General features: G+C 50.6%; 1 protein-coding gene across 7 annotated transcripts in view; it reads right to left on the bottom strand.

Moving 5' to 3' along the window:
- The window catches only part of KCNAB2 (potassium voltage-gated channel subfamily A regulatory beta subunit 2), a 111,231-nt gene that overhangs the window by 61,460 nt on the left and 27,659 nt on the right, over nt 1–22,112 (bottom strand). For 2 of the 7 annotated variants that reach the window (XM_049877735.1, XM_049877741.1), the window contains exons 2-3: nt 6,147–6,275; nt 4,859–4,900 (exon numbers count right to left, since the gene is read on the bottom strand). In XM_049877735.1, the coding sequence (XP_049733692.1) occupies nt 4,859–4,900; nt 6,147–6,223 (119 nt within the window). In that variant the 5' untranslated portion in view covers nt 6,224–6,275. Of the gene's footprint in view, nt 1–4,858; nt 4,901–6,146; nt 6,276–11,663; nt 11,825–17,937; nt 18,221–22,112 lie in introns of those variants that run through there. The other 5 variants (XM_049877737.1, XM_049877739.1, XM_049877738.1 and 2 more) reach the window with 5 other exon arrangements.

Genomic DNA, 22,112 nt, shown 5'->3' with positions numbered 1-22,112 from the left:
CCTGTCCTCAGCGAGCAAACTGTGGTCTCGACAGTGGGTGATTGCACTTGCGGAGACCCCTCCTTCCCTTCACCAAGATGAGCCCCAGATTGGAACGTCCTACTCTGTCAGTACTTATAAACAGCAGGAAGGTTCTGGAAGACTGATATTTGGGTGCCACACTGCCACTCTGCCCAAGCAGGGGCACGGAGACCTTTCTTTGGCATATACGTCTGATGGGGTCTGGGAGGTGGGTTCACGGTGCTCCTAAGGAAGCCCTACTCTGGGGTCAGCTCAACACTGAGCCCCCAGCCCTAGGGTCAGGACCCCTGTGGCATGGCCGGTTATCTCAGGGAGGCCAAAAAGGCTCAGCATAACATCTTCCAATGAAAACGCACATGGTGCCTGTGGGGTTTTGGATGGAGGCTGAGCTGTCTGTCCTACAACAAATCCACAAACAGCAGTGGCTGCAGACGGGCAGGGGAGTGGAGGGCTGGGAGGCTGGAGACCATCGCTCCAGACCTGGAGCAGAAAGCAAACTATGTAGGGAGGTGGACACGGAGTCTAGGGGTGCCTTGGAGCAGACTATTCTCTGTAGAGGCCTCAAGTGGTAGACTAGATGGGTCTTCTCAAAGGCTCAGGTCAGCTCTGGTAGTCCCTCTGTATCGGTGACACTGGTCATCTCCTCTGTGTGTGGGGAGGGGGACCCTGCACCTCACTTCTGGGTGGCGGTCAACAGCTTCACATATTCTCCTTCCCCTCGGCCAGCTGCTCTGTTAACGGGATGTCCATCTCAGCACAGACACTTCTAAGACTCCTCCCCTGCCCATCATTGCCAAGCCCTGTGGGTGGACTTGGCTTTGGACATCTTTTTCTCATCTACCCGCTGTCCTTTGTTCTCAAATCTTTCCACTAGTTCAGGCCCTCTCCCCGTCCTGGGCTATTTATTTATTCATCTCTCTGCATCTAACACTCCCCTTCTCTTATCCATCTGACTCCCTGCTACTGGCTCCCTGCTACTGCAGAGCTCTGGTCACTGCCCTGCTCAAACACCATGGATGGCTCCCTAGTGCCCACTGCATGAAGTCAAAGCTCTTTTGCTTGTCATTGAAGGCCCTCCCCAATCTGGGCCCAATCTACCTTTACAGCCTGTTCTATCGTATTCTCTGTCACATACCTGATGGCCCAGTCCAGGTAACCAGCACTTCCTGTCCTTTGTGCACACCTCCAAGCTGTGGCTTAGGATGCTGCATCTACTAGAATGTTCTTCCCAATCTGTGTGTTGAGTCTTGCCTAGGTTTCAAGGTCCAGCATAAAGCCTCCATGCTGCCTTCTCCATGGAGCCATCTCTGACTCTCTTACTGGCTCTGAACACTCCCTCCCTGGAACCCCAATGGCTCTTTCAACTTCTCCCATGATATTTTTTTTGCCTTCCAGCTATGATGCTGGAAGGTATGCTACTAGTATTTCAAATACCAGCAGGGACACCCAGAGTGCACAGGTTTCAGCAGAGCTTTCAGACTAAGGCTCGGAAGAAAGGCCTGGTGATCTACTTTCAAAAATTAGCCAGTGAAAACCCTGTGGTTCATAACATAACGTTGTCTGACTTGCCTGCTTCGGGCATGGCATCAGGAGGGATCAATCACTGGAGGAGGACACTGTGTTTGATGAAGCAGAGGGTCAACGAGGGAGAGGGAGGCCCCTGGTGAGATGGATTGGCACGATAGCTGGAACAATGGACTTAAACATGCTAGTGGCCATTTGGATGATGCAGGACTGGGCGACGTTCATTCTGTTGTACATAAGGTCTCCGTGAGTTGGAGCCGACTTGATGACAACTAACAACAGATACTGCAAGTTATGTAGGCTGTGGGGTGGATTGCATTGTCATTCTCCATTCTTTACCGCTCTCTGTTTCACCTGACTCTGTAGCTCCCTGCTGGTGAGAGGAGTATATTTCCTGTCCCTTGACTTTGGGCTTGGCCATGTGGTTTGCTTTAGCCAAAAGAGCATGAGAAATGACATGTACCGGTAACAAGGGCAGACCTTAAGAGGCCTTGTATGTTTCCACTCGTCCTCTGGCACTTCTATCACGATAAGATGACCTGGAGTCTGCCACCACCACCAGCTGGTGTCCAGTCGACTAGCTCATGGCAACCCCACTTGTGTCCGAGGGGAACTGTGCTCTACAGGGTTTTCAATGGCTGACTAATTTTTCAGAAGTAGATCACTAGGGCTTTCTTCTGAGGCCCCTCTGGGTAGACTCAAACCTCCAATCTTTCAGTTAGCAGGAAGCATGTTAACTGTTTGCATCACCTAGGGACTCCATGCCTGGGATAGCCAACGGTGAAGAACGATGGGGCACACAGAGACCTAACTTACAACTTGTATAAATGCAGCCAAGCTCAGCCTAGATGAGCCCACCCCAGCCTACCCACAGACATCTCAGCCAGAAATAAATGCTTATTGGTGCCTGTCATGAGGTTAGGGGCTGTTGGTTATGCAGTATGACATGCTGACATAGGTTCTGACCTCCTGCACTGGTCTGTGAGCTGCCTGGGGGCAGGGGATATGCCTTGGACACCTTTGCCCCCATTAGAGGGCCAGGCATGGATGGGGTGTCCACATTGTTGGCTGACTTAAGTAACTATCCAGTAACCAGTGTTTGGAGCCCTGGTGGCACAGTGGTTAAGAGCCCAGCTGCTAACCAAAAGGTTGGCAGCTCAAATCCACCAGCTCCTCCTTGGAAACCCTATGGGGCAGTTCTACTCTGCCCTACAGGGTCACTATGACTTGGAATTGACTCAACAGCATCAGATTTGGTTCTTTTGGTTTGGGTGGTGCAAGTGGTTAACATGCTTGGCTGCTAACTGAAAGGCTGGATGTTCAAGTCTACCTAGATAGAGGTGCCTCGAAAGAAAAGCCTGACAATCTACTTCCAAAAAATCAGCCCTGGAAAACCCCATGTAGCATAGTTCTACTCTGACACACATGGGCTGCCGTCAGTTGCAATCAACTTGATGGCAACTGGTAAGACCCAGTGTTCATTGTCTGTGTGACAAGGATGCCTCCCGCCCCAGAGTGGTACCCAGTATGGTGAACACATACAGATCCCACCCCCAGAAGCCATCATCAAAGCCCCACATGTCCATGTGAAGCCACCCCACTGGACACCCAAAGGGCAGCACGTCAGAGCCCGTGAGCCTTGGGGGTATGGAGCCAAGAGGCCTGGAGTTAGGCCTTTAGAGTTGAGGACTCTTCTTAACAGAGCTTGCCCTAGGGGCAGGGAACACCTCATTGGGATGAAAGAGCTCATTCTAAGGGCACCCAGAGGGCTGGACAATTGTTGGATCCTCAGGGTTACAAAGGCTAGCAAGTGGTATGCAACACGCTTTCACCTCCACTCAGTTACACCTGACAACTGATTGGCACCTTCTTACCGGCAAGGCCCCTGAGCTGGCCAGTCTGCACCTGTGACTTTTCTGCCTGCCCATCTGGCCTCACTCCTTCCTCCCATGGGATGCGGGGGCAGGACTCTCTGAGGATGCAGCTCAGGTGCAAATCTGACTTCACTAGCCAAGTCCTTCTGGGATGTATGCCACATATTATGATACACATTCCATCCAATAAAAGCATTTGCAAGTCCAAGTTCAGATCGATCTATTTCAGGAAAAATCTCATATTGCAAATATTTCAGGACAATCAAAGATACAAAGGCTATCTGTAATGAATGAGACCTCGCAGAAGGCACTGAAGCAGTGACACACTTTAGCCTGAGCTCCCAGGTCATGGTCACACTCAGCAGCGCCAAGGCCGTGGGAAGGACAAAGCCAGGTCAGAAGCTGGTACCGCCACCAGCATTCCCTGCCTGAGCTTCCTTCGTGGCACCACACACCAATGCCCCACAGCTCGGCCACTGGTGGGGATTAACAATGCTGGAGAGCTGCTTGCAGACAGACAGACCTCCAGACCTGGATGCCAAGATGCATGCTCACTCTTAGGACCCGCCGCCAAGGCTGCACCTGTTCCCCAGATGGTCCAAAGGCTGGCAGAGCTAACTGACCCCTCGAGCTGCCAGTACTGACATTTTTCTGGTGGGAGGAAAATGTCAATTAAAGTAACTTCCTAGTGTTAGAGATCTTCCGAGAAGGAAGGAGGTTCCGGGGTTTAATCCTTCTATTTTACAGATGAGGAGGGGGCTGCCCAGAGGGGGGAATGGGCTTGTCCAAGAGGACCCAGCAGATGGGTGTGTAAGCTGGGATGCAAGCCTGGCCTCTTGACGTCCCTCTGCGCATGGCCCTCCACTAGGCAAGCACTCGTTTTGCTAGTTTGCCAATAGAGAAATGCACGAGAAAGGCACCAAGTCTACCCCGGCCCTGAATCAAGCCACATGAGCACTGTACACCCCCAGGAAGGTGTTGGTCTTTGATTAATGTGAAGACTCTGTAGGCTACAAATCAGCTCGAATCCACAGGAGAAAGGAAGAATCGATGGGATGGCCACTTAGTCTATACTCTGATGATCTGAGAAGCACAGACCTGTGGCCACAGGAAAGAATCTCCCCCACTGCCTGATGATTCATGTTTTGATGGTAGACTTGGTGGAGAGCTAAGCAGCCATCAGAAGACCATTTGTTCAAATCAGAGCAAACTTCTAAGTAGATTAGCACACACAGTTAAGGCGACTTTACGTTTTTCATCTAGACGCTTCCATAATGCCGGGTGAGTCGTGCCAAGAGGTCATTAGAGCTTATGGATGGGGGGGGGGGTCCTACTTCAGAGATGACTCCAGCACACCCTACCTGGGACCTCCGTGGTCCTCCCACCCACTCCCTGGCCTTCAGCTTGTCAGGTTTTAGGGAAAATGAGGGACTCATTACCTGTAAAACTGGAGCTGTCTTTTGGGACTCCCATACCGAGTACTTCCGATAGCAATGGAGAGAAGAGAAAAAAAGGAGGGAGGGAGAGAACAGAGATGGTCCACAATTCGCATTAACCATAGGGATGTGCCAGTTCAGAAAGCATCACCAACACCCAGCGGGCCCCACCATCCCTCTCCTCGGCCTGCCCTCTGCAAGGAAGGTACCTGGTACCAAACGTTCTGCAGCAGCACCACCCAGCGGCAGATGGAGGCAGAGCCCAAGAGTCAGGTCTGCTCTGGACACCAAGGGGTCCTGCCTGGCCTGGCCTTATTCCAAGGTTCACCACCCAGAGGGGGCAATGAGGGAAAAAGGCAAACCTCTAGGTGACAGTGTGCTTGGGTTTTAATATAAAACATGCTTTAGAACAACGGTCGAAAGCCCTCAGACCAAGACATGCTGGCTGCCACGCTGGCTAGTCTACAGGTGATCCCAGAAGCATCCAGGTTCTTTTCAGGACTTTGATGAGGAGGGAGACACCCCTTTCCCAGAGGCTACTGCAGACAATTGGCCTGGCTCAGTCCCTAACAACAATCTAGAAAGGTGTGACCACCCAAGGGCTGATCCACCGCTGGGGTCCTGCCTGTGCCCCCATCTTGGTGATCGGGACCGCAGCATCTGGTTCAGTCCTGTGCACGGAGCCAGCGGCTCTTACCGAATGCCTCCTGTGTGCTGGGCCCTGGTGCTCAACATTGACTACTTCACAGACAGAAATACCAAGGGCTGGACTTGGAAGTGGCCTCCACAAAGAGAAGGTCAGAGAGCACCTGGATGTCCCTAACCGCACCGGGTGTTCAAAATGGGCAGACACGGTTTCCCAAAGGACTGCCAAGGCTTTCAGCCTCTTCCAGGGTGCTGGAGGGTGGGCTACAAGGAGCCACGGGAGCCACAATATGTGAGAGGGGAGACAAGGGAAACAGGGAAGGGCCTCTCCGCTGTCTTCAGGGGCTCTGTTACTGTCAAATGAAATATTTCAAAAGAGTTAGGGTCAAGGCAGGAGTCTCATCCTGGCTCCATTGCAGCCAGAAAATGTTTTGTCCTTCCCTACTTTGGCCTTGAAAAGCATCCATTTCTTTCCCTGGGGACAACGCTCACCCTTGCATACCTCCCAGCCCAGTGGAAGGTAGAAGCCCCCGCTCTTGTCACTCGGTCTTCCCTCTTGGCCAAGGGCAGGAGAGTAGCCTTGGGGACCCCTCCTCAGAGGTGGGACGACTGACCCTGGAAGCGGTCTAGGGGATGGGGGTGTCACCTGTAGATCATCCCGGGGGAGCCGGTCTGCCGCAGGGAGAGCCGAGCGGGGGAGCCTGTGGTTGATTCTGGATACATGGAGCCGGCCTCACTCGACCTGACCCTCTGTCTTCTTCACGGAGGAAAAGTTCTGGAGGAAAATCAAAGAAGGGGGTGGGGTGGGTAAGAAGACCAGTCCAATCTGGCCAGATTGCTGTGTGATGACAAAGGTCCCCAAGGGTGGTGGGTTTCACTGGGTGCTCTGTTCATCTCTCATCAGACAGACAGACAGATAGACAGACAGACCCATGGGGGCATGGCCCCAACTCTGCCCATGGACATGGCTCCAACTCAGAGCCTCTGAGGGCTGGGCTCAGCGAGGAGCCTGACAGCCAGGTTAAATGACTGGGAAGGACTTCCCTCTATCTCTCCATAGTCCAACCCATGGCTTTGTGGGGGTCTTCCTCCTCTCCCAGCTGCTTTTCTGAAAGTCTAGAAGCACTTTTCTATTGGCCAAAATATACAAAAAGATGGCCCCAGGGAGATCTGTGCACTAACTGAACCTTTGACTGCTTGTCTGTCAGTTTGTCACACTGCGGTGGCTTGCATGTTACTATGATGCTGGAAGCTATGTCACTGGTATTTCAAACACCAGTCACTCATGGTGGACAGGTTTCAGAGGAGCTCCCAGGCTAAGATGGACTCAGAAGTAAGGCCTGGGGAGCTACTTCTGAAAATTAGCAAAAGAAAATCCTGGGGATCACAACAAAGTATTGTTCAACATAGTGCTGGAAGATAAGCCCCCTAGGCTGGAAGTCACTCAAAATACACAGAGGCTGCAACAATGGACTTGAGCATACCAACAATTGTGAAGATGGCACAGGACTAGGCAACATTTTGTTCTGTTGTATATGGGGTTGCCATGAATTGGAGCTGAAAGGATGGTGGCTAACAAAAAAGTTTGAATAGAAAAGCTCAGGGATGCTGGCACGTGCCAGCTCTGCTTGGGGACAGTCCACCCCAGCCTCACCAGACCACTTGGCTCAGAGCCTCATCTGGCTCAAACTCTATGCCAGAGAGACTCAGGAATCTGCCTGCTTCTGTCCTCGAACCAGAGCTTCTTAGAGAGGCCACAGGATGTTCCCTCCTTGAATCTCATTACTTTTGAGCCATCTCCACTTGGAAGACCATCAGCAGACCCTGTAAACACTTCAGGACTCACAGCACTCCCTGAAACTTTCTGCAGTAGCCACCCGGACCAGTAGGGAATCTAATGAGAAAACGATTACTACTTCACGTGGCCCTAACTTATAGCCAGGAACTATACCTTATTTGCCTAATCTCCTGGTTCTACAACTTTAGCAGGTCCTAATCACTTGGAGAGGAGTCCTGGTGGCACAGTGGTTAAGAGCTCAGGTTGCTAACCAAAAGGTCAGCAGTTTGAATCTACCAGTTTCTCCTTGGAAACCCTATGGAGCAGTTCTACTCTGTCCTATAGGGCTGCTATGAGCTGGAATCGATTCAGTGGCAATGGGTTTGGTTTTGGTTTTAATCACTTGCAGAAGGAGCCCTGGTGGTGCAAACAGTTGAGTGCTCAGCTACTAATCAAAAGGCCAGAGGTTTGAACCCAGCCAGTGGCTCCATGGGAGAAAAATCGCATGATCTGCTTCTGTAAAGATTACAGCCAAGAAAACCCTATGGGGCAGTTCTACTCTGTCACATGGGGTCACCATGAGTCAGGATCAACTTGACAGCACCTAACAACAATGACTTGGAGAGGGAGGCAGTGCTGGTTCAGTGGTAGAATTCTAGCCTTCCACGTAGGAGACCAGTGTTCGACTCCCAGCCAATGCACTTCACGTGTAGCCACCACCCGACTGTCAGTGGAGGCTTGCATGTTGTTATGATGCTGAACGGGTTTCAGCGGAGCTTCCAGACTAAGTTGGATTACGACAAAAAGCCTAGTGATCTACTTCTGATAATCAGCCAGTGAAAACCCTATGAATCACAACAGTCCGATTCATAACCAGTCCAATCCATAACCGATCATGGGGATGATGCAGGACTTGGCAATGTTTCATTCCACTGTGCATGAGGTTGTCATGAGTCGGGCCAACTCAACAGCAGCTAACAACAACAACAATCACCTGGAGGGGCTGTTAAAACACAGACTGTGGGCCCCAACTCCAAAGTTCCTAATTCAGCAGATCTGGGGTGGGGCCCAAGAATCTGCATTTCTAACAACTCTCCAGGTAACGCTGATACTGCCGGTCCAGGGACCACACTTAGAGAACCACTGGCCTAGGCACTAGGCCCTAGACCAAGAGTCTGCAAACTATCGCCCTCAGGTCACATCTAGCCTACAGCCTCCTCTTGTAAATAAAGTTTTATTGGAACAGCTCCACATGGGCCGATTTGTTTATATACTGTCTACAGCTGCATTGCAGCAGACACCATCTGTCTGGCCTGTAAAGCCTAAAACACTTGCTATCTGGCCCTTTACACAACAAGTGGGCCAACCCTGCTCTAGGCTATTCTCTCTCCCACTCTCCAAGAAGACAATTTCCCAGCACCCCTCTCCTTAAATTTCTAATCACCTCATCCCCTGTTCTCACTCCCTGCTCATGGTCTTGCTTCCTATTTCACTGAAAAAATAGAAGCAATCAGAAGCCAGCTTCCCTAGTCATTCCCCGCGCCCCCTGCCAACATCCACATACCCACCAGCACCAGCCCTCAAACTATTCCGCTTTCCCTCCTGGGCTACCCAGATGGACTGGCCATGCCCCTGTCCTGGGCCAGCCCCACCTGAGCGCCACACCCTTCCCTCTCACCAGATCAAGGGCATCGCCATGGCAACACTGCCCTCCTGCTCTCCAATTCTTCATTCTTGATGGCGCATTGCCATCTGTGTACAAGTTATTTTTTCTCCCATCTTAAAAACACATGCACCCAGGTTCTTGATTTGCTTTCTTCTCTTCTATTGTCCTACTTTTCTCCTCCCTTGCACAGGAAAATTACTGCAAAAAATGGCCCCAACTTGCTCTCTGCAATTCCTCTCCCGCTTCTTGCTCTTAAACTCACTCCCATCAGTCTTTTGCCCTCACACTCCATGAAAACTATCCTCGACAAGGTCACAGAGACCCTCCTGCTGCTAATCCAACAGCACCCATCGTATCTGCTCGACAGTGACCTGTACATGGTCTTCTTCGGCCCACGGACCCCATGAGTGCCTGGCTCTCCTTCTACCTCCCTGATTGCTTCTGCTCAGTCTCCTTGGTGGCTTCCTGCTCATCTCTCTGACCTCCAAATTTGGGAGCTGCTCAGGCAAGCCTTGAGCCTCTTTGCTTTTCCATCCACACAAAGTTCCTCAGGTTTCCGCCAGTCTTCTGGCTCTGAACTCCATCGTCACATTGTGGACCCCTGTGTTTATATCTCCAGCTCTGACTCTCCCCTGAACTCCAGATAAGTTTATCCCTGAACTCCTGATTGCCCCCACCCCACCCCTGTTCTCCCCACAGCCGTCCCCATCTGAGTAAAGAACAATCCATTCTTCCGGTTACTCAGTCCAAATTCCCGGGATTCACCTTGAATCCCCTTTTCCTCTCACGTGCCACATCCAATCCATTATTGGATTATCATTGGATTTCATCTTTGGAAACATCCAGAATCCTAATCTTTCTCACTGCATCAACTTCCTCTTCCTTGGTCCAAGCCACCCTCATCTGTCTGGTTTGTGATCACAACAGCTTCCTAACAGGTCTCCCCGCTTCTACCTTTGCCCCCTGATAGTATCCTTTCAACACAGGAGCCAGAGTGATCCTTCTAGAACATAAATCAGATCATGTTATGATTTTGCTCAAAACCTTCCAATGCTACCATATGACCAGCAATTCCACATCTAGGTATATATCTGAGAGACATGAAAGCAGCCATGCAAACAGACGCATGTACACTAATGTTCACTGCAGTATCATTCATAATAGCCAAAAGGTGGAAACAACAGATGAATGGATACACAAAATAAATACGTACAACAGAATATTACTCAGCCACAAAGAGAAATGAAGTCCTGATATATACTGCAACATGAATGAACCTTGAAAATATCACGCTGTGTGAAGTAAGTCAATCACAAAAGGACAAATACTGTATGATCCCACTTAATATGAAATACCTAGAATACGCAAATATATAGAGATCAAAGTTTAATCGTGGTTATCAGGGGTGGTAGGGAAGGGAAAAGGGAGAATCATTGTTTATGAAGCAGTGAGTTCCTATTTATGGTGATGGAAAATTGGCAACGGATACTGGTGATGATTGCACAACATGATGGAGGTAACTGGTGTCACTGAATTGGACACATGAAAAACGTTGAACTGGCAAATGTTGTGTTATACATATATTTAAAACAATTAAAAAACAAACAAAACCTCAGTGGCTTCCCATTCTATCCAGAGTAAATGCCAAAATCTCAACAACAGCCTCTAGGCCCTACCCAGTTGGCCTCATGCCCTCTCCAGCCTCACCTCCCCTTAGCCCCTTCACTCACTCCGGCCTGCCACACTGGCTCCTTGGGGTCCCATGAACCCACAGAGATGCTCCCATCCCAGGCCTTTTGCATTTGCTCTTGCTTCCACCTGAAGCTCTCAGGCCCCAGAGATCATCTGAAGGCTCCTCTTAACCTTTGCCTCTTTACACAAAGGTCACCTGCTCACCAAGGTCTTCCCTGGACACCTTAGCTAACAAAGCAAACCACATCTCCCCCCACACTCCCCTAGCCCTTTCCCTGAATTATGTTTCTCCTTAGCACTTTTCACCTTCTGACATATAGTATCTCCCAGCTGCTTGTCCTGTCTGGGGTCTGTCTCTCCCACCACGATGCCAACTCCGTGGGAGCAGGGGGTTCTCTCTGCTGTATTCACAGCCTGCTACAACGAAGACACCCAATAAATAGTTGTTGAATGAATGAATGCAGAATGAATGGATATGCACACTCAGCCTGCTAAAAGCCCAGGGGAAGAAAGCACAGAGCAGCAGTCAGGGCTGGGCAGTCTGCTTTGACTGGAAGTGGAACACACAGTGGGGTGAGGGGAGAGCCTGGGACGGGCCACCTGCATCTGGAACAAGGTTTGCTTTCTCTAGAGGTGCAATGCCACTCTCTCCAGTGGGGATGCACAGGGCAGCTAGGTGCAGGGACAACCGTGGCCACTGGCTGCGCTTTTGGAGGTGTCTCTGGGGTGGCCACCTGTCCCCACCCCTAGTCTGGGCTCCACATAGTGCTGACCTGAGGTCAGCCTCCCTCTGAGCAGCAGCCAGCTCCTCTGTCCACAGCCACAGCTCAGCTTGGGCCACGGCCACACTCTGATGTCCATTTTGCGAGGTCCCACGGGCCACCAAGAGCTTTTCCATCCCCTTCCTCCTCAAGGCGCTGGCAGCCCAGCCCTCCACCTCTGCCTCCTCACACGGCTGGGAGTGGGACTGGAGGAAATATCCACAAGCCCCCTACTTTGCATTCAGGACGCGCACCCACAGCGCCGACCTGCCCAGAATCGCCATCCTCAGCTGGAGAGGCCGCCGTCCAATCAGAAACGACTGCATCCGCTTAGCGACCAGTCGCGAAGGAGCCATATCCTAGCTGAAGAGCCGTATCCTAGCTGAAGTGCTGCGCGTCCGGGACTGGCGCTGCTGGTCCCTCCGCACCTGGAAGGGAAGGCAGGAGGGGTCGCCCTGGGACGCCGACAGCCCCGCACTCAGGACAACAAGCTTTGGAAACCGTTTGACAGCCCCGCACTCAGGACAACAAGCTTTGGAAACTGTTTGACAACACCCTAGCCGCAGGCGGGATGGGACGGAGGCGGGGCAGTTGATATGGAGCCAAGCTTGGCATTGAGGCTGGGAGTCCGCACTCTGAGTGCCGCTCCTGCACTTGAACTTGGCTTGTGTGAGACCTTGAGCAAACAACCCCGATTTATATTAGAAGAACCTGAAGCATTGGGCGTTTACAAGGCCTGCCTGTACTTTTTACGGGGACAAAGTGAAAACAAATGGGACAATGTTTTGAGCCCAAGAGGAAAGATACGGGAAAATTCTCTTATCCTCTACACAGCAATGATGACAGGTGACCTAGGAAAGCTGGGAGGCTCCAACTAGGAGCATTTCCTTTTTTTCTCCCCAACATACTATCTGGAAAATTTTCAAACCTCAGAAAAATTATAAAAAATCAGATTAGTAATAAACACCAATATACTCTTCATTGTAATCACCAATCACCTGTGCTCTTTTTTTCCCCTCTCTCTTCACACACAGTTACATGCTTTTCACTTTTTTCTCAACCATTTGAAAGTAAGTTCCAATCCTGACTTCACCCCTAAATACTTTAGCATGCATCTTCTAAGAATAAGGACCCTGTCTTACATAGCCACCGTACTACGATTGTACCTAAGATAATTCATTCAATAGCATCTGACATAAGCCTATATACCAATCTCTCCAACCATCCCAAAATACCATTTATAGCTTAAAAAATAAAAAAATAAAAAATCTGGGGCCAATCAAGGTCCACAGATGACACTGGTTATTTCCGTCTGGTCTCTTTTAGTCTAGAAGGGTCCCTACCATATTTGTCTTGTTTTTGCTTTTCATGACACTGATTTCTTTGAAGGGTTCAGTTTGGATTTGTCTGATGGCTGCCTCGTGATTAGATTTTTGCTAGGCCTTTTTGGCAAGGTTGTGTCTTTCTTGTGCATCCAATGCCACTGTGTCCGCCACTGGCACAGTGCATTTCCTCTACTGTAATTCACCAGTAACTACAAGGCGGGGTCTCACGCTGGGTCAATATCCAGCCCCCTCCCCATGACGTTTTAGAGTCCCTGGGTGGTGCAGATGGTTAACGTGGTTGTCTGCTAACCTAAAGGTTGCAGGTTTAAGTCCACCCAGAGGCAACTTAGAAGAAAGGCCTGGTGACCTACTTCCAAAAAATCAGCCACTGAAAACCCTATGGAGCACAGTTCTACTCTAACACACATGAGGTTGCCATGAGTTGGAGTCAGTTCCACTGCATGTTTTTTTTCAGTGATCTTTTACTGTGGGTGTTTTCTTAATGCTGGTTTTTCCAGAAAGGCCAAATGTGTTGCCAGTTTGGGCTCTGAGTGCAGAGGAGGTGAGAAGGCAAGAAGCCGAGGTTAAAGGGGAAAAACAAACAAACAAAAAAAAGTAAAGACTAATTACTGAAGGTCTTAGAGTGTCATCAAAACCACAACCTCCGGAAGGCCAGGGCAGGGGGTTTTGTCTTTTACTCACCGACTTATCCCAATGCCCAGAGAAACATTTGGGACATAGTAGATGCTCAACGAACATTTACTGAAGGAATGAAGACAAAAGAAGCTCATGCTGTTTTGGATTCTTTCATGGACTGATTGAAGGCCCTATGGGGGTCCCTTTTTGCAACTCTGGGGGCCCCGGGGCCCCGAGGATAAGCCTGGGATTGCGAGATACCTGGGACAAGCCTAAGGATTGGCATGAAACTTGGGGTTGATAGCCTTCTGGAAAAGTGAACCCATTACACGATTTTAACCAAGGACAAGCACATTTATACATACAAGGAGGAAAGCACCAGAATCAACAGTAAACCGCGTAAAGAGTCCTGAGTCACAGTGAGGAGCTTTCTCTGCTATCTTATTCACATGGCTGTTGGCTGGAGGCCTCAGTGCCACCTCACCTGGGCCTCTCACAACATGGCAGCTGGCTTCCCTCTAGCGTGTGATCAAGAAAGAAGTTGTAATGTATTTCATGACTTAGTCTCACAAGTTGCATGCCATCCATTCTGCTTTATTCCGTGGTCACAAAGACCAGCCCTGATATCACGAGGGCTTGAATACCAGGAGACAGGGATCACTGGAGGCCACCTTGGAGGCTGGCTACTGTAAAACAGATGATGGACTATGCCCCACATTAACCTCCACCCCCACATCCCCTGGACCACTGGATTGTCAGCCATAGCAGGGCAGGGAGTTTTGTTTCTTTTGTTTACTTACTTATCCCAATGCCCAGAGTAACACCTGGGACAGAGTAGATGCTCAATGAACATTTATTAAAGGAAGGAAGAGAAAAGAAGCTCATGCTCTTTGGACGTGATGCACAGGTAAACTTCCTGAAGGGCTCAGGGCTAGGACTGAAGCTCCCAGGGTAATGAACTTCTCAAACCCTGGGAATTCTCCCTCCCAAAGCCCTGAAGTATCTACCTTGACTATTACACAGCAAAAACCAACAAGTTGCCATTGAGTCAACTCAGACTCAAGACAACCCCATGTGTGTCAGAGCAGAACTGTGTTCCAAAGCGTTTTCAATGGCTGATTTTTCAGAATTAGATCACCAGGCCTTTTTTTCTGAGGCACCTCTGGGTAGATTCAAATCTCCAACCTTTTAGTTGGCAGCTGAGCACATTAATCGTCTGTACCACCCAGGGACTCCTATGGCATAAAACCACCATCTCTTCTGCGGCTTGAAGCCTAGAGGCACCATGGTGGTGACTGTGAGCCTTAAAAGGAGACAGGAAGAGGTGTAACTGCTCAAAACCACACAGATACGGAAGGTGCTTGCATAACACACCCTTCCTCTCGCACAGAGAAGGCAGGCGCCCCACACAGTGGCCTGCCCCTCTCCTAAGAGCAAGATCTGGGGGTGCATTAGTGCAGGTCTCTTCTCACTGGGAGGAGTGAGTGCTGCTGACCACAGCTGTCGTGGAATCTGTGTACTTGAGGTATCAGTTCTGCCTGTGGCGTCACCATGGGGAACCAGGCAGAAAGGCTCAGCTGCTCCAGGATGTCCCAGAGGGCCTGAAGAGGGGTCTGGAGGTCAGGAGAACCTGATTCCCAAACAGTAGCCTTCAGACCTTGCCCAGACCCAGTCCAGTGGGGGCAGCCGGCAAAGAAAGGTGCAGATGTTACTAAAGGCTGGAAGGCATGGCCAAGACCTCCCTGCTCTATGCCACAGAGAAACCGTGGTCTCTCCTCCACGCTCCTCAGCCCTGAACCAGGGGGACCCTGCCTTCCACTGGCTCCCAACCTGATGCTAATGAGCATGGGCATCACGTGTTCCAGGCAGCAGCAGGAGCATCCAGACCAAACCACACAGCCCCTGGTCAAGACGATTGGAAAGGGGGTTTAATAACACATCTAATCAATGCCTCATTAAAATTTTTTTTAAAAGATCATAGATTAAAAATTTCCGTCTTTTCAAAGCAACATTCAAATGACTGCCCTCTTATTAAAAACCACAAACTAACCGAGCACAGAGCCCAAAGTCTAGACTGCTGGACGCAGAGCTCGTGTTCACATCTGATTAATGCCACAATTAAGAAACAAAACACAAACAAAAACCTGCAGCCCCAAAATGTCAGCTTTTCAAAACAATGCTTAAATATTTTTCCCCTTAGAAAGCACATGCCCACCCAGCTGCACACCATTTCACCTGCACCTGCAGGCAGTGCCTTTTCTGGTTGAAGCCCAAAGCTGCTAAGGCAGGGCTGTGCGCAGAGGTGACCTGGGTGCTGGTTGGGGTCAGAGGTTAAAGTCTCCCAGTCTGGGAGCAGCTACCTCCCTCCTGAGAGGAAATGGAGGCTCGGACCATGGAGGGGGCAGGGGGGCTTAGCTCTCACACCTACGCAAAAGGATTTGGCTTCTTTGATACCCATCCAGTGTGAAAAGCCATCCTCACCACGTGCAATGGTTCTTGAGTCACAGCTGGCTCCTGGCTGCCTCACCCCTTGCCCTTCCAGCACTTTCCTGAGAACTCAGAGCACCCTCCATGGCAGAGCCTGAGGGCCTGGGTTGCACTGGGTCCGGTTGGAGGAAAGGCCTGGATGCCGGTGACCATGGTGGCAAGGTGGGGGGAGGGGTGGGCAGAGCTGCTCTCTGGCCTCGGGCTGGAGGGGATGACAGCGCTTTACCAAGTTAGCACAAGAGTCAGAGTCCTCTAACAGGAGCCGGTGTGCACCCCACCCGTGCTGTAAAGGAAACAGATGCTTCACTGGTGTGGGTTGAATTGTGTCTCCACTCCCCTTAAAGCTAAGTTGAAGTTCTAACCTCTGTACCTGTGGATGTGACCCTGTTTAAAAAAAGGGTCTTTAAAGATGTAATTAATTAGATGAGATCATACAGGAGTAAAAAGAAACCAAACCTGGTGCCATCGAGTCAATTTCGACTCATAGCAACCCTATAGGACAGAGTAGAACTGCCCCATAGGGTTTCCAAGGAGCAGCTGGTGGATTCAAAGTGCTGACATTTTGGTTAGCAGCCAACTTCTTTAACTACTGCGCCACCAGGGTCCCAATACTGGAGTAAGGAGGGCCCCAGTCCAACATGGCTAGTGTCCTTAGAAGAGAAAGAAGACCCAGACGCAGAGGACAAGGCCATGTGACGAAGGAGGCAGGGAATGAGTGATGTGTCTATGAGTCAAAAAATGCTAAGGACTGTCAGCAACTACCAGACGCTGGAGGAAGCAAGGGAGGATCCTCCCCTAGAGCCTGTAGAAGGGACCAACCCTGTGGACATCTTGATTTTAGACTTCTGGGCTTCTGAACTGTGAGAGAACAAATTTCTGTTATTTTAAGCCTCCCAGCCTGTGGTTCTTTGCTAGAGCAGCCCCCAGGAAACTCACATACCCACATCTGCTCTGGAGCCCACAGCCATTCCTTGGGCGTGGGTCATGCGCCTCACCTCCAGTCACTCACACAACACACATGTCAAAGCCCTGCTGCATTCCAGGCCTGCACAGGGGTGAAGGCTCCGAGGGCTTGGAACAGATGCTGTCCCCTCCCCAGGAAGCTCACAGCGCTCTCCCCAGCCCTATACAGCAGCCACCCCCACCTGCCACCATGACTACACCCCATCCTATATCCTGTTTGGGAGGAGAAAAGAGCTGGTGGGGAGGGAGGAGACATGCGGAACAGGAAGCCCCTGTTTTTTCTCAGAAGGGAGGAAGCCCACTCATCATCCTGCCTGCCCTGCCTTCCCTCTCGCGTGACAATGGCACATGGGGCTGACAACCGCACACGGGGCTGCAGGCTGCCCTTCCAGGACAGAGTACAGGGTGGGGAGGGCCTCCCCTAGCACAGGCTCCCTGCACTCAGACCTACAGGAGAGAAGAACGCACACAGGCCCATCACAAACAGGGTGAACCCTTACTCCTTCTGCATACGAAACCACTTTCTTCTCTCACTTTGGGAGGTGGACACCCCCTGCCCTGACAGTCCAGGAGGCCCCCTCTCAGGGAGGGAGGCGGGGACAGGTTTGCACCAAGCAGCTAGCCCTGCTGATGGAGTTCCCATTTCCCGCTTCTGGGAAATGCAAAAACTCCAGGCCAGGGTTTCCTGGGAGAAGGTGGGCCAGGTGTCCCTTTTGGAGCTCGTGCCCTGGGGAAGCAGCCCAGGCCAGAACCGCAGGGTGCTCTGATCTCCTGGCTCCCGTCACCACCTAGGGATGAAGAGCGCAGCCAGCAGCTCTGACTGGCAGAACTGTGTTGTGGTGAGACCCCTCGCTGCGAGCCCAGCCTGCTGTGTCCATCACCTACCGAGCAGTCTCAGGGACACTGTGGCTGTTGTGGCCCCTCACAGTGAGGACACCTGCAGCTATGTGGGGCTCACCCAGGTCTAGGAGGGGTCTGCAGGGGCCGCTCCCACCAGCCTGTGGCCAATCAATGGGGATCAGCAAGGGCACAGAGCTCAAGGGTCAAGCTGGCACACCAGGCCCTGCTCCACAACCCAATTAACTCTGGACAGTAGGGGAGAACCCAGCCCAGCTCAGGCACAAACCCACCCTGAGAAACAGGATTCCCTGGAGCACTCTGTACCTGCTCCTGAGTCAGGACAGTCAGAGACAAGGCCATGTTGGGTGAGGTCGCGGTGGGTGGGTGAGGTCGAGTGCCTGCTGCAGAGCACGCCACTAGGAGTGGATCAGGAGGTTGGCAGCAGCAAGTCCCAGGGCCCCACACGCCACCACCACACAGCAGAAGACAGACAGGGGTGTGGGGAGCAGTGGCCACGTGGGGCGCTGGGGTGCGGCTGCTGCACCAGGCATGCCCAACCACCAGGACCCAGCCCTGAGGAGGACCCAGACCTCCCAACTTCCTGAGGCCCCAGCTGCTGAATGGGGAAGAGTCAGGGGGAGGAGGCGGGGTGCGGTCAGGCACAGGGGAGGCACCACGGAGGCACCCTCAGTATGGAAGGCAGACACCCCTGCCCCGACAGTCCAGGAGGCCCCTTCTCAGGGAAGGAGGCAGGGATGGGTCTACACCAAGCAGCTAGCCCTGCTGGAGTTCCCATTTCTATCTCTTCTGCTCTTTACCACAGCCCTGGCAGGGGCCCTACCACTCCCTTCACATCACAGATGGTGATACTGAGGCTGAGGTACTAAACTAGGACTCAAACCCAGGGCCAGCTGTCTTCTAGTGTGCTCTGAAGTGTGACTGCCACAAGGACCCCCACTTAGTGGAGAGCCCCCCGGCAGGGTTGCTGTGTCCATCTCCCACCCCCAGTTCTAATGCGCCAGGGCACAGAATTTGCAGGTGTGAGTCAGCCAGACTCCAGGGGGTGGGTGGCCCTGGGAAGATAAGTAGGGGGTGGTCCCCACCTTGAGGATGGGCTTTCCACTCCCTCACAGCCTCCCCCTGCTCTGCCTTACTTGGGGAGTGCCTCCTCCCCGCTACCCGTCAGGACCTGGCATGATACGGAGTTGCTCCAGGCTCCTTGGCGACTCACCCGGGGAGTGCCTGAAATCTCTCGGGCACAAGACAAAGGGAGGACATGACGGAACATTCTAACTCCTGCCCGCAGCCACCCGGGCTATCTGAGGTGCTGACTCCAGCCCCAGCTTGGCCCATCCCCCTTACAGGTGTTTCCTGGGAGTGAGGCGGGACCCCTTCTTCAGGTGTGTACTGTCAATGTGTACCACCATGGGTTCCTGGCATATTAAGATACATACAGGGGAGGAGCAAGAGGATAGAGGAGGAAGAAATTTGGGTGCTCAGTAAATATTTCATAACTACTGAAGAAAGCAGAGATATCGAGAGATGAACAAGGGGGACTGGAGGAGGTCAGGAGGACTCCACAGACGAGCCCCATCTCGGCCTGCCCTCCAGCCCTCACCGCCTCTAGCCTCACAGAGACTCCATGGGGGCAGGTTAAATTGTGTCCCCCGAAAATATCTTTTGGAATCCTAACCCCTATACCTGTGGATGTGATCCCGTTTGGAAACAGCTTTGTTAATTAGACCATACCCAAGCAGGGTGGGCTCTACATTTAATCACCTTAGAGTTATAAAAAGAGCAGAGCATTCACAGAGACACATGTGGGGGAAGACAAATGACATGTGAGAATTATCTACAGGCCAAGGAACGCCAAAGATCTCCGACAGACACTGGAACTAGGAGGGAGGCCCACAGAAGGAATCGACACAGCTGAGACCCTGAATTGTGAGACAATAAATTTCTGCTCTTTAAAGCCACCCACTTGTGTATTTCTGTTATGGTAGCACTAGGTAACTAAGACAGTCCCCTTTTACAGATGAGAAAATCAAGGCCCAGAGAGATGAGATACTTTCCAAGGTCACTCAGCAAGTCAGCGGTGAAACTAAGACTAAACCTGGGAGCTTCTGACTCCAAATCAGGGCTCTTTCGTCCACCTGCAACTACCTACCCTGTCCTGGAGCCCCCCCCCCCGCCCCCAACGTCTGGCTCAGGACAGGCAACCCATTCAAGCGGTGGCGGTGGCAAGCCTCTTGGCCTTGCCTTCTGATCCCAGAAGACCTGGGCTCTCCTCTTGTCCTTCCCCCACCTCTGTGTGGAGTTGATGTCCATGATACCTGACCTGTGAATGGAGACTTTATTCATCACCATCATAAACCACGGTTGCTGCCAATGAATTTCACATGATGCAGATAAAAACAAGCCATTTCAAATAAACATCTCTAACATCTTCAGGGAAGACTCATCTCGAGAAAAGGACATCCTGTTTGGTAAAGTAGAGGGTCAGTGAAAAAGAAGAAAACCTTCCATGAGACGGATTGACACAACAGCTACAGCAGTGGACTTGAGCATACCAATGATCATAGAGATGGCACAGGACCGGGCCACGTTTTGTTCTGTTAGACATGGGGTTGGCATGAGTCAGAGGTGACTGGACAGCAACTAACAACAACAATAGACTTCGCCATCTGCACACAGAACCAGAGCTCAAGCCCAGACTTCCTTGGGCTAAACCCAAACCCTTAGAAGTGAACCGTATTTCTTCAAGTTTCCACCAAATCTTTTTAAAAGTTACTTTGCCCCTGGAAACCCTCCTAACTCAGAACTGAAGCCACTCCTGAAGTTTACCTTTCAGCCAACGATTAAAACCTGTTGTCATTGAGGCAATTCCGACTGACAGTAACATATAGGACAGAGTAGAACTGCCCGATAGGGTTTCCAAGGCGCAGCTGGTGGATTCAAACTGCTGGCCTTTTGGTTACCAGCTAAGCTCTTAATCACTGTGCCACAAGCCTATAAAACAAACAATCACACATGTGAGGAGCGTCCCTCTCAGTCCAATCAAGTACACAAGATCACATAGCCAACACCTGCTTAAAAGCAAAGACGAGAAGACAGGAAGGGACAGGAAAACTGGATGAATGGACATGGGGAACCTGGGGTGGAAAGGGAAATGGGATAGTGCTGACACAATTTGGGAATTACAACCAATGTCACAAAACAATTTGTGTACAAATTTTTGAACGAGAAACTAATTTACACTATAAACATTCACCTAAAGCACAATTTAAAAAAGTTAAATGGAAAATATAACATTGTGCCTGAAGTATGATCTCAAATGTATAAGGAACCAAAAAAAAAAAAAAAAAGAACAACAGAAATATATACTTATCTCTGGGTTGTGATTTAAATTTTTATCTTTACAGATTTTCTCACAAACATTTTACAATCTACAATGACTACTGCCACACACAACTTTATAAACAAAAAAGATCAATAAAGGCCACAGTTTTGGGGTTATTTAAAAAAAATTACTTGGGATGGGGAAGGCAGGTGACTGTTAAATGCTGGACAGCAAAGTTAGACATACTTCACTGAGCCAATGAGCAGCTCCCCCTCTGCCCCGAAGGTTTGGACCATGCCTCCAAAGTTTCACCAGTGAACATGGCACTGTGGCTGCTGACTGGCCCAGCCGCGCCTATGACCCCCTGTAATGGACTGAATTGTATTCCCCTAAAATATGTGTTGGAATCCTAATCTCTGTATGTGTGGATATAATTCTATTTGGAAATAGGGTTTTCTTTGTTATGTTAATTATCTGAGTAGGATGGGTTCTAAATCTAATCACTTCTGAGTTGTAAAGGAGCAGATTAGATCCAGACACACACACAGGGAAAGACAGATGCTATGTGAAGATTGTCTGCAAGTAAAGGGACATGGAGTAGCTAAAGTGACTGGAAGGAATGATGAAGTAAGCGAGCGGAGCAGAAGATTTCAAAGGGCAGCTTGAAGAGACAAAGTAAAGTATTATGATGAAATGTGTAAAGATCTGGCGTTAGAAAAGCAAAACAGAAGAACACGCTCAGCATTTCTCAAGCTGAAAGAACTGAGGAAAAAAATTCAAGCCTTCAGGATTCTATGGGCAAAATGTTGAACAATGCAGGAAGCATCAGAAGAAGACAGAAAGAATATACAGAATCACTGGACCAAAAAGAAATTGGTTGATGTTCAACCATTTCAGGACGTAGCATATGATCAAGAATGGATCGTACTGGAGGAAGAGGTCCAAGCTGCACTGAAAAAAAAAAAGGCATTGGCAAAACACGAGGCCCCAGGAATTGACAGAATACCAATGGAGATGTTTCAACAAATGGATGCAGTGCTAGAAACACTCACTCATCTATGCCAAGAAATTTTGAAGACAGCTACCTGGCCAACTGACTGGAAGAGGTCCATATTTGTGCCCATT

This window comes from Elephas maximus, chromosome 3, assembly GCF_024166365.1.
Source record: "Elephas maximus indicus isolate mEleMax1 chromosome 3, mEleMax1 primary haplotype, whole genome shotgun sequence".
NCBI classification, from domain to species: domain Eukaryota; kingdom Metazoa; phylum Chordata; class Mammalia; order Proboscidea; family Elephantidae; genus Elephas; species Elephas maximus.
This window is presented reverse-complemented; position numbering and strand designations above follow the sequence as displayed.